The 12500-nt window shown below is 42.8% G+C and overlaps 1 protein-coding gene across 3 annotated transcripts in view; it reads right to left on the reverse strand.

Annotated features, from left to right (window-relative positions):
• The window catches only part of LOC135113680 (unconventional myosin-XVIIIa-like), a 189535-nt gene that overhangs the window by 115026 nt on the left and 62009 nt on the right, over positions 1–12500 (reverse strand). For all 3 annotated transcript variants that reach the window (XM_064029146.1, XM_064029147.1, XM_064029145.1), the window contains exons 2-4: positions 7250–7450; positions 5091–5267; positions 136–346 (exon numbers count right to left, since the gene is read on the reverse strand). In XM_064029146.1, the coding sequence (XP_063885216.1) occupies positions 136–346; positions 5091–5267; positions 7250–7450 (589 nt within the window). The remainder of the gene's footprint in view (positions 1–135; positions 347–5090; positions 5268–7249; positions 7451–12500) is intronic.

Here is a 12500-nt window from a genome sequence, read left to right on the forward strand (position 1 = left end):
TCTCTTAACTAAAATCTTCAAATCTCAGAGGAATATTATCTGTAAACATTTTCACTAACCAAACACACCCCAAGTCTCTTCTCTTAAACTGCACTACACCTTTACTACTACTACTACTACTACTACTTTGCTCACCTGTTAGGATCTTGTTAGTGGTCCCGGCAGCCAGCGCCAGGTAGTGCAAAACGTGTCTGAAGTTGGTGGTCTTCCCGGCCCCTGAGCGACCCAGGAAGACAATGCTCTGGTCCCTCCTCGTCGCCAGAAGGTCGCGGTAGGATGCCTGGGCTGCCGAGTATATGTGTGGGGGCATGTCCTCCAGCTTACATCCTTTGAACATCTGTATGACCTGTGAGGAAGTGAGGAAAATAGGAAAATAAGAACACAGGGATATGAAAATATGAGGTGCAAGAAGCCATCAGGCCTACTTGTGGCTGTCTGTGTGACCTGTGTGTGAGGAATAGATGAACTTTGACATTTTGACTTTGACACAGCAGTAACATCTGTATGAGGTGTGAAAAATAAGAACATAAGAAAAAAATAAATAAAATAAAATAAATAAATAAATAAATAAATAAATAAATATATATATATATATATATATATATATATATATATATATATATATATATATATATATATATATATATATATATATATATATATATATATATATATATATATATATATATATATATATATATATATATATATATATAGAAGAAAATAGGGGGAGCTGCAAGATGTCAGGCCTACAAGTGGCAGTCCCTGTAAAGAAGAGGTGAATGAGAAGACTAAGACTTTGGCACAGCACCACATGAGACAAGTTAAAAATGCAATAAAAAATAAATAAATAACTCAAGTATATGAAGACTGAAGGGATAATAAAGAGACAGTTACAAAAATAAGATAAATTTTGACTTGGGCGCCACAACAACGCCACACTTGAGATTTTTGGCATCACAACAACATTACACAGCATCACATGAGCTAAAATAATCCAATTAGAAAATAAATAAATAAAATAAAAACAAACTCAAGCCTATGAAAACTAAAGGAGTAAAGTCACATTAAAAAAAAAAGAAAAAAAGAAAAATGCAGTTTATAGAGAAGGTTAGAAGATTTTGGGTATGCCTTTTTGTCCTTTATTTTCCTTTGTCCTTAGATATCTGAGTATGCCTTTTCTCCTTTATTTCCCTTTGTCCTTAGATATTTGAGTATGAATTCTTTTCTCTTTATTTTCCTACGTTCTTATATATTTCAGTATGCCATTTCTCTCCTTTATTTTCCTTTGTTCTTAGATATTTCAATACACCTCTTTTCCCATTAATTTTCCTTTGTTCTTAATTAACCTTGATATTTAAGAGAAACAAGAACAACGATGCAACTAACTATACCAAGATCAAGAACAAGAATAGGCAACGATGAAACTACTCTAAAGAAAACAGAATAGAGGCAACTTGTGAAGATGTGATGAGAGAGGATGGGTTAAGGAGCCACACGCTGCCCCAACCAGAGGAACCACCTGATGTAAAATGTATGGGTGAATTAATTGCAAATATCCAGACTGGTGGGGCTGGTTTGTTGTGACTGTTGCGGAGATGGGTGGTGATGGTGGTAGTGGTGGTAATAATGATGATAACACTTTTTCCTAGTAACTTCAACATAATTTTGGAGACTCTAATACTACTGTCACTTCAAATAGTTTAGTAGCCCGTAAAGCAAAGATAAAAATTAATCTACTTCTCTATTTCCAGTTAAACGTATCGACAATCCACTTTGAAATGTTGAAAGAAGCTTATGAATTCTTTGGTAAATGTTCTATCTCTTCTTTAACTTGCCTATGGACTGCCGGATCCATCAAGAATCTCCACTTAACTGCTGACGTGACTCGCGGATTCCTATCTAGATGTCAACTCCACCTACAGCCTATTAATTGGTGAGGAAAGTCTTTAACTATTTTCTAATTCTTGGCTGTGAATTGCAAGGTAGAAGTCTGAAATCTCTACTCGAACTGTATGATGCAACACGTGGATTCCTCGCTAAATATCTCAACTCCACTTCAAATACTGCGTGTGAATTACTACCAAGCTAAATGCCTCTAAATGTTTGGAAATTATTGGATTAATCTCGTAAAACTCCACTTTAATCTCTTGTGGATGGCGTGTCTTCCTTGCTAAATGCCTCTAAACTTCCACCTCTCTAAATGTTTGGAAATTACTGGATTAATCTCGTAAAACTCCACTTTAATCTCTTGTGGATGTAGCGTGTGGATTCCTTGCTAAATAACTCTTGCCTATGAATTGCTAAGCAGATGCCTTACCTTCCCTCTAACTCCTCCTTGTGAATTGCTAAGTCAGTATCGTTTATCTTGTGACCTGCGGATTCCTTGCTGTCATCTATTCTCCAACTGCCTATAAATTATATGAATTACGAGCTAAATGCCTGTAAACAACACCTGGAACCACTAAATATACCTCTAGATATACCTTAGCCTTACCACAACATACCAACGCCACCACCAGTAGAAGCAAAGTTAGCAAACACATAACTTATTACATCTTTCCCTCATTCCTTACCCGTCTCATGCACCTCCACGCTCCCACATCGCTCACCCACATCTCCATCTCTTTCCCGCACTTATTTACCTCTAAACTATTTCTAGGGGGCGGTTTCTGGTATTTAGTAAGCGTCCCTTGCCTCGAGTCTTGGCACGAGCCGAGAGGGACTCCATAACCTGCCCCGTATTGTGAAACACTCTGCTCTCTCGCCTCGACTATTTTCAGAAGCCACAGAGATGATTTGCAGAGTTCCCAGGATTGTTTTTCCTGTTAATAATGTGAAAATGCTGTTAACCTGTCACTAGAACCGTAAAAATACCCTTAAAAACCCGTGTCACTTCACCTACAACCTTTTGAAAGTAGTTGCGCAGAAGAGTTTCAGAATACCCCTAGCCTAGCCACCCACCACGCCAGCAGCAAGTCAGCCAGCCAGCTAGCCAGCATCCCTCCCTCCAGCCCAAACTCAACCAATACTCGTCCCGGTCTAGCCCAAAACCGCCCAATCCTTGCTCTAGTGGTAGTGAAGAATGAGGGATGAAAAAAAAAAAAAGGAAGGAAGGAAGGAGGGGTAATAAAGATGGTGAAGGAAAAAAGGGAAAAATGGTGTGATGGCATGCAGAAGGAAGAGGAGCAGGAGGAAAGATGATGAAGGGAAAGAGCAAAGGAAGACAAGAAGTAGGAAGTAATGAATGTATATGATGAAGAAGGATGGGAAACAGGAGGAGGAGGAGGAGGAAGAGAAGGAGGAAGAAGTACTATCCCATTCACTCTCTCACGAATTTCTGTTTGGTGACTGTGACTTTGTGTGGGAAGAGAGAGAGAGAGAGAGAGAGAGAGAGAGAGAGAGAGAGAGAGAGAGAGAGAGAGAGAGAGAGAGAGAGAGAGAGAGAGAGAGAGAAGAAGAAGAAGAAGCATCTTTCTCACGTCTTCCTCCAACACGAGAGAAAAAGACGAATTTCCAAGCTAAAGAAGCATGTTAATTCTCTCTCTCTCTCTCTCTCTCTCTCTCTCTCTCTCTCTCTCTCTCTCTCTCTCTCTGTGAACAAATAAATAAATAAAAGATAGCTAAGAGTAAAATAAATGAGTCAGCATGTGAAGAGAAGAAAATGTGTGTGTGTGTGTGTGTGTGTGTGTGTGTGTGTGTGTGTGTGTGTGTGTGTGTGTGTGTGTGTGTGTGTGTGTGTGTGTGTGTGTGTGTGTGTGTGCCAACGTACCCAAGGACAGAAGGGAGGAGGAGGAGGAGGAGGAGGAGGAGGAGGAGGAGGAGGAGGAGGAGGAGGAGGAGGAGGAGGAGGAGGAGGAACCAGACACAAACTCAAACTATTTACCATTATTAATCAACAAGGCGACAAACACACACACACACACACACACGAGAAAGAGATACACACGCGAGGTACAGGTGCAGTAGTAGTAGTAGTAGTAGTAGTAGTAGTAGTAGTAGTAGTAGTAGTAGTAGTAGTAGTAGTAGTAGTAGTAGCAAGGAAAAGGTAAGAAACTATAATTTGACATAGAAGGAAGGGAGGAAATGAAGAAAGAATTAAAAAAAAATACGGTAATATAAAGAAAAGATACTTAGAGAGAATAAGAGGGAACAAAAAATATACTGGTGGTGGTGGTGGTGGTGGTGGTGGGGACGGGTGCAGGAACCAACCAACCAGGTGAGAGAGCAGCCAGGTGAGCAGGACCAGGTAATATAAACTACGTGGTAACATGAGTGATAAAAACAAACTCAGCACCGTCGCCTCAGCACCGCGTCAGCACCACACCACTCCCCCCCTCTCTCTCTCTCTCTCTCTCTCTCTCTCTCTCTCTCTCTCTCTCTCTCTCTCTCTCTCTCTCTCTCTCTCTCTCATCCATGGCACACAAATTTCTTTTCCTTCACTCTCCGTCTGTTTTTTTTTTTTTTTGACCGGTATTATCTTGTTCGTTCCTACTTTCTTTCTACTATCTTCTATTTCCTTCCTTCTTTCATTCTTCACTACACCACCTCACGTTTCTTCCTTCCTTCCTTTCTTATCTTTTTTACGTAATTTTAGATCATTACGTCTTTCCCTTTCATATTTTCTATTTAATTTTCTTCCCTATTTCCTTTCCATATTTTCTACACCGCTACACACTTTTCTTCCTTTTTTTTTCACCAAACAACCTTTACTCCTATCTTTCCTCGTACTCTTTCTCCCATTTTCTATCTCTCTCATTCTTAAACCTTCCTTCTCTCTTATTCTTATTTTCTTTACACCAACACACTTGTCTTTCTTCCTAACACCAAAACAAAACTTTATTCCTTTCCTCGTCCTCCTATTTTTCCTCCCTCCTTCACTCTTAAATCTTCCTTACACAACCACACCCTTCTACCTTCCCTTCTTTCTTTTCCTTCCTTTCATTTCCTTCCCTCCTGTCCCTTCTCCTTTTCCTTCCTTCTTTAACTTCCCTTCAAACCACCATACATAATCCCAATCATTCTTACCAACCCTCGTATACTTTGATTTCTTTCCTATTATCCCAGTCTCCTTCATCCTTACACCTTACCTTCTCAGAGTAGATGGCGAGGGGGCTGGTGGGGTTAATGACGACCATGGCAGCCCCAGCATACGTGTGGATGAGGTTGGATCCATACCGCTGTCGTAGAGTGTGCAGAACTGAAGACTCGTTGAGGTACCGCAGCTGTGCCAAGTCCTCGCAGCGATCGTATGGCGGTGGATTGGCCTGGAAGAAGAGAACACGCGGGGAATGAGAGCCCATCCAAGTACCAACCAGACCCAACGTTGCTTAACCTCACTGATCGTACAAAAGGCTGTAAGAGCTTAAAGAAAGAACTGGAAGCGATTAAAACTTAGCCTGGGACGAAAGAACACGCGGGGAAATGAAAGCCCATCCAAGTACTAACCAGACCCAGCGTTGCTTAACCTCACTGATCGTACAAAAGGCTGTAAGAGTTTAAAGAAAGAACTGGAAGCGATTAAAATTTAGCCTGGGACAAAAGAACACGCGGGGAATGAAAGCCCATCCAAGTACTAACCAGACCCAACGTTGCTTAACTTCACTGATCGGACAAGAAGCAGCGTAAGTTTGAAGAAAGAACAGGAAGAGATTAAAACCCTTTCTATATGCAACAACCCACAATACTGAAAACAATGAATGTAACCTTTAACAGCATCTACAAGAAAAAGAAATAAAGACTACATTTCACAATTTCTAGCCAGTATAATACCTACAAGTTGGTTTTGAACAAGGGAAGGAGTTAATGGTAAAGGAAGTATACGCAAATTATCAGTGAAAAGGTTAAAAATGCGAGGGAACAAACTAGGAAGGATAAAAAAAATATGAATGCTAAGTGTCTTTAGAATTAAACGTCAGGGAATAAAGAGAAGAACTGTAAGAGTCTGAAGAAAGAACTGCGAGGAATTCAACAGTTTGCAGACTGAACTGGGATTAGGAATATGAGGTTAAGTTAAAGAAAGAACCGTCTGGGAATAAGGAGAGAAACTGTAGGAGTCTGAAGAATGAATTGAGAGATAAAAATGTAGTGATGGATGGAAGATGGAAGAAAGGTAGATAAAATGGAGATGAAACGAAAACCAAAGGAAAAAAAAAACTGAAAGGAAAAGAGGCAAAGAAACAAGCAGGAAAAAATAAATAAATAAACACGAAAGGACTAGAATAGAAGAGGGATAAGGAAGGAATAGAAATGTTAAGTTCAGGTCTAGAGAGGAAGGGGAGGAAGGGAACAGAAATACCTTGGAGAAAGTGAACAAAAATACCGTTCCTGTAAATATTATCTTGGTACATAAGTATAACCTAAAACTGGAAACTCGGCCACGGAAACTTTAAAATTGGAACCGAGAGAGGAAACTTGACTGAAACGGGAAACTTAATTACGAGTGATGAAGAGAAACCGAGAAAGGGAAAAAATGTTTACTAAAAATATCAGATTGTTTTCATTTTTTCAGTAACAATCTCTCTTTATCCTAATCCTTCACCTTACTACTACTACTACTACTACTACTACTACTCTCCTTCGACTTCTATCTATACTCTCTCCCCTCATTCCTCTCTTCTTCTTGTCTCTCTTCTAATCTCTACTCCGATCCTCTTCCTCTTCCTCCTTCTCTCCTTCCTTGGCCAAGCACACTGTTTATCTCTTCCTCTCCTCTCCTTTCGCCTCCCTACTTCTCTCCACTCCTCTCAATACCTCCTCCTCTCTACCCTTTTAGAGAAGGAGGAGAAGGAGGAGGAGGAAGAGAAAATGTGCTATTATTACTACAAGTACTATATTTCCAGGAGGCAAGATAGAGGAGGAGGAGGAGGAGGAGAAGAAACTGTACGAATATTACTGCTTCTTTTACTTCTTCCTCCCTCTCCTCTTCTCCTCCTCTACCTTGTTCATCTCCATACCACTTTTCTCTCTTCATCTTCCTTTCCTAGTCTCCCATCCTCCTCCTCCTCTTCCTCCTTCTCCACATCATCCCATCTCTCCTATCCCCCTCCACACACTCAACTCCCTTCCACCACCACCTCCTCCACACACACACACACACACACACACACACACACCTCCACTTCCCAACCAATCATTCACTTCCATCTCCACATACACTTTCACCTCCACCTCACACCATATCTCAATCACTCCTCCACCCACACAAACACAACACCCCTCCACCACCACCACCACCACCACCACACACCTTCTCTACATCATCCTCGTCTACTTCTATCACGTCGCCATTGTGTTCCAGCTTCAACCTGACGCGCCCCTCGGGAAGAGCCACCCCAGCATCTGTCTCCCGCAGCTGCCGCGCCGCACAGAAGCCGCCGCGGTGCACCAGCCACACCCGCTCAGCCTCCAGCCACGCCCGCGCCGCCGCTACCTGCTCCTCCGACCGCGCCTGCAGGAGAAAAGTGACTGGTTAGAAATGAGGGGAGAAAAACTGACACGTGTGAATTGTATACTAGTTAGGTTAGGTTAGGTTAAGTTAGGTTAGGTTGGCTTAGGTTAGGTTTGGTTAGGTTAGGTTAGCTTAGCTTAGGTTAGGTTAGGTTAGCTTAGGTTAGGTTAGGATAAGATAGGTTAGGCTAAGTTAGATTAGGTTAGGTTAGGTTAGGTTAGGTTAGCTTAGGTTAGCTTAGGTTGGCTCAGATTTGGTTAGGTTGGCATAGGTTAAGTTAGACTGGCTTAAGTTAGGTTAGGTTAGGCTAGGTTAGGTTGGCTTAAGTTAGGTTAAGTTAGGTTAATGGGTTAATGGGTTGATTTGATACCATGAGTGATTTGGTTGGTTTGTTAAGTTTGTCAGGTTGTCAGTCAGTTATTTATTGACCGTCCGACTGACTAACTGACTGATTGGCTGACTGACTGATTCGTTCATTCAATCTCTCATTCATTGTCAGTCAGTCTAATTTAGTAAAGGTATGAAGAAACTGACATACATGAGGTACAGAATGAGAGAGAGAGAGAGAGAGAGAGAGAGAGAGAGAGAGAGAGAGAGAGAGAGAGAGAGAGAGAGAGAGAGAGAGAGAGAGAGTGGGTGGAGTTCTATACTGCATAACCTGAGGCGTAAGATCATAACCAACCTCCTCTCTCTCTCTCTCTCTCTCTCTCTCTCTCTCTCTCTCTCTCTCTCTCTCTCTCTCTCTCTCTCTCTCTCTCTCTCTCTCTCCTTGCATGTCTCCACTCCATCATCCTCTCCCCGCCGTGCCATCCTCTACTCCATCACCTATTCCTCCTCTCTTCCTTCTTCTCCTCCTCCTCCTCCTCCTCCTCCTCCTTCTCCTCCTCGTTTCTTTTTCCTCTTGTCTTCTTTTCTTCTTCGTCTTTACACTTCTTCTCTTCCATCTTTCTTCCTGTTTTTGTTCTTGTTCTTCTTGTTATTCTTGTTCTTCTTCCTCCTCCTCCTCCTTCTAACTAATATTATCATCATTACTACCGTGCATCTCTCTCTCTCTCTCTCTCTCTCTCTCTCTCTCTCTCTCTCTCTCTCTCTCTCTCTCTCTCTCTCTCTCTCTCTCTCACACAGACAGCCATGTATCCAACAGCATCTCAAACCCGTGTGTGTGTGTGTGTGTGTGTGTGTGTGTGTGTGTGTGTGTGTGTGTGTGTGTGTGTGTGTGTGTGTGTGTGTGTGTGTGTGTGTGTGTGTGTGTGTGTGGAATGCAAGGAGGTGGAATAGAGAGCCTTCAACTAGTTTAATGGATGGTTCCCTCTCCCTCTCCCTCTCTCTATCCATCCCCTTCTTTAATCTCCCCTTCTCTCCCCTCCTCTCACCCATACCTTTCCTTCCCACTCCTCCCCTCTCACCTCTCGACGTCTCTAATACCTTCTCTCCCTCTATCTCCCTTCTCCCTGTCCCTCTCCCTCTCTCCCCTCTCCCAGCCCACTCCACCCACCGCCCCGGGAGAAACTTGAGACCTATTTAAGTGTAATGAACAGTTAGAGAGAGAGAGAGAGAGAGAGAGAGAGAGAGAGAGAGAGAGAGAGAGAGAGAGAGAGAGAGAGAGAGAGAGAGAGAGAGAGAGTTAATTAATGAAAAAGGGAGAAAAAAGAGAATGAAAAGAGAAATGGAAAGAAAAGAAGAGGAAAGATGAAGAGATGTAGGGAAAAAAATAAGAAATGAATAAATATTTTAATACAGGAACAGAAAAAGAAAAGAAAAATCAAAACAAAAGGAAAGAGGAAAGGTAGATAGAAAGAAGGAAAAGAAAAGGAAAGAAAGAAAAACAAAAAAGATGATAATGATGATAAAGATGATAATGATGATGATGATGATGATATGGAAAGAAGGAGACAGCGATAGAAAAAAAAACAATGATAAAAATGATGAAGAAAACGATGACCAATATGATGATGAAGAAGGCACCTTACCCATCACCATCCTTACAGTCACCATTCACCTCCTTCACCTCCATCATCACCACTAGCACCACCACCACCACCACCAACACCACCACCACCACCACCCCAAGTAGCTGTCTGTGCCAAGTCTAACCCGGGTTCTTGCTTAATTAAATAAATGTGGGGCAACTTTGTGTGTGTGTGTGTGTGTGTGTGTGTGTGTGTGTGTGTGTGTGTGTGTGTGTGTGTGTGTGTGTGTGTGTGTGTGTGTGTGTGTGTGTGTGTGTTGTGACATGTGACTGTATCGAGTTTGAGGTGTGTTGGGGAGGGGGAGGGGAAGAGAGAGAGAGAGAGAGAGAGAGAGAGAGAGAGAGAGAGAGAGAGAGAGAGAGAGAGAGAGAGAGAGAGAGAGAGAGAGAGAGAGAGAGAGAGAGAGAGAGAGAGAGAGAGAGAGAGAGAGAGAGAGAGAGAGAGAGAGAGAGAGAGAGAGAGAGAGAGAGAGATAAGAACAGACAGTGTGAGTAACCATTTCCTTCTTATCTTCTTTCTCCTCCTCCTCCTCCTCCTCCTCCTCCTCCTCCTCCTCCTCCTCCTCCTCCTCCTCCTGCTACTACTACTACTACTACTACTACTACTACTACTACTACTACTTCTTCAGGCGCATAAACAGAATGAATAAATAACTTTTCTCACAATCTTCTTCTTCTTCTTCTTCTTCTTTTTCTTGTCTCCTCTTCCCCCTCCTCCTGCCACAACTTCTACCTCCACTAACACTTCCTCCTGAGCCTCCTCTTTAACTCCGCTACCACCACTACCACCTCCTCCTCCAGCAAGGGGGAGGGGGAGGGGGAGGGGGCGTCAATCAGGAGCCTGGCAGGAGGTAGCGATGCAGCGTGCCACCGCCAGCCACCTTCATACTATTCCTGGCCCTCCCTCTCTCTCTCTCTCTCTCTCTCTCTCTCTCTCTCTCTCTCTCTCTCTCTCTCTCTTTCTGACACTCAGTTCCCTTCATTGCACCTGCCACCACCACTAACACCACAACACCACCACCATTGCCTCCGCTATTATTACTATTATCATCACAACACCACTACTGTTACTACTACTAGTCACCATCACCAGACAGTCACCACCACACACTCCACACACAGCATGACACAGCACCACACACTTGCAGCACACAACACACACCTGTTAAAACACTCACAAATTCATCTCTTTCAAAAAATTTCTCTAAACAAAATCTTGAAGCAAAATTTCTCTACTACTGTTCATATATCACCTCTTCATTCCTATTCTATTTATTTGTTATTTTTTTTTCCTTTCCAAACCTCTTTCAATGCCCTTTTCTAGTACCTTCTGCTTCGGTCCTATTCCTTTGCACGGCGCCTTATGACTCTTGTTTTACGTTAGAGGGGAACTGGCAAAGGGAAAGGGTAGGAGGAGAAATACAGAAGCAGGCAAGGAGTTCCAGAGTTTATCAGAAATGCACGTTTCAAATCAGTAAGCCTTCCTCTCTCTCTCTCTCTCTCTCTCTCTCTCTCTCTCTCTCTCTCTCTCTCTCTCTCTCTCTCTCAATAAGACAATTAATTAAGCACTTCAAAATCTTCCAGCACCTTTCCCAGCATCACTCACTCCAGCGCCCTTATCACTCGCTTTGCTCTAAATGTACCACTGAGAAAAGTGTATAACCTGGTATAAGCCTGACTGAAGAAAACGAGAAACTGTGTGTGTGTGTGTGTGTGTGTGTGTGTGTGTGTGTGTGTGTGTGTGTGTGTGTGTGTGTGTGTGTGTGTGTGTGTGTGTGTGTGTGTGTGTGTGTGTGTGTGTGTGTGTGTCAAAATAGTTCACCAATCTTACTTTTTTTATGCCATTTTTTTTAAACCAGATCACATTTTTCACCAATCGTATTACCACAAGCACTTAAGGGTTTCTCCAGCACCTTTTTCTAATACCGCTCGAACGCCTTCATCATTCGCTTTCCTCTTCTTAAATGTCCTACAGCAATCACCCCAAGGTTCCTCCAGCGCTTTTTCTCGTCAATACTCTGAAACACCTCCGCACCGCACCCCTAATACATTCAAAAGGCTCTAATTGAAGTGACACTGGCTTTTAATGCTATTCTTACATTTCTACTGATATATTACAAAAAATCCACATTAATAACGGGAAAACACTCTTGAGAACCCGGCTAATAATCTATGTGGCCTTTGAAAATAGTCTTAGTGAGAGAGAGAGGGAGAGAGAGAGAGAGAGAAACAGTAAACGCCCTGATCATTCATTCCTTCCTCCTATACGTACAACCACAATTCAGGGTTTTTCAGCGTCTTTCCCAGCCACACCCCGCGGACCCAGCAACCTTCTGGCATCACGAGGGAAGTTATAAGAGACGTGATGATGTGGTATGTTGTGCGTCCCCTGGGCAGCTTCCCACACACTTAATATTGTTTACACCGCTCTAGCACGAGGAGGAGGAGGAGAGAGAGGGAGAGAGAGGAAGAGGGCAGCAGGAGGGGAAGGGAGGGGAGGGTAATACTTTCTCTCTCTCTCTCTCTCTCTCTCTCTCTCTCTCTCTCTCTCTCTCTCTCTCTCTCTCTCTCTCTCTCTCTCTCTCTCTCTCTCTCAACCAAAGTATGTTCATGTTAATTGCTCAGTAAAGTTATCTTGTATCTCTCTCTCTCTCTCTCTCTCTCTCTCTCTCTCTCTCTCTCTCTCTCTCTCTCTCTCTCTCTCTCTGACTCAAACTCCTCTTCCTATCTTTCTTACTTCTTCTCTTCCCTCCTTTTTTCTACCCATCTTCCTCCTTTACTCCCTCCATTTCTTCCTTCCTTCCTTCCCTCTCTTACTCCATACCAAACCATTACCTTCCCCTCTACTTCCTCCCTCCCTCCCTCCCTCTCTCCCTCTCTCCCTCAGGTGTGCTCTGAGGTACAGGTGAGAGAGGGAAGGTGTACAAGTAAGGTTCCTAAGCTTTCACCTTCATGCTCACTTTTCTCTCCCTTCAAATTTGTGGGTTAACGTCACGACTCTTCCCCCTTCTTCTTCTTCTTCTTCTTCTTCTTCTTCTTCTTCTTCTTCTTCTTCCTCTCCTCCTCTTCTACCTATATTAC

Source organism: Scylla paramamosain, chromosome 26 (assembly GCF_035594125.1).
Source record: "Scylla paramamosain isolate STU-SP2022 chromosome 26, ASM3559412v1, whole genome shotgun sequence".
Lineage (NCBI taxonomy): Eukaryota > Metazoa > Arthropoda > Malacostraca > Decapoda > Portunidae > Scylla > Scylla paramamosain.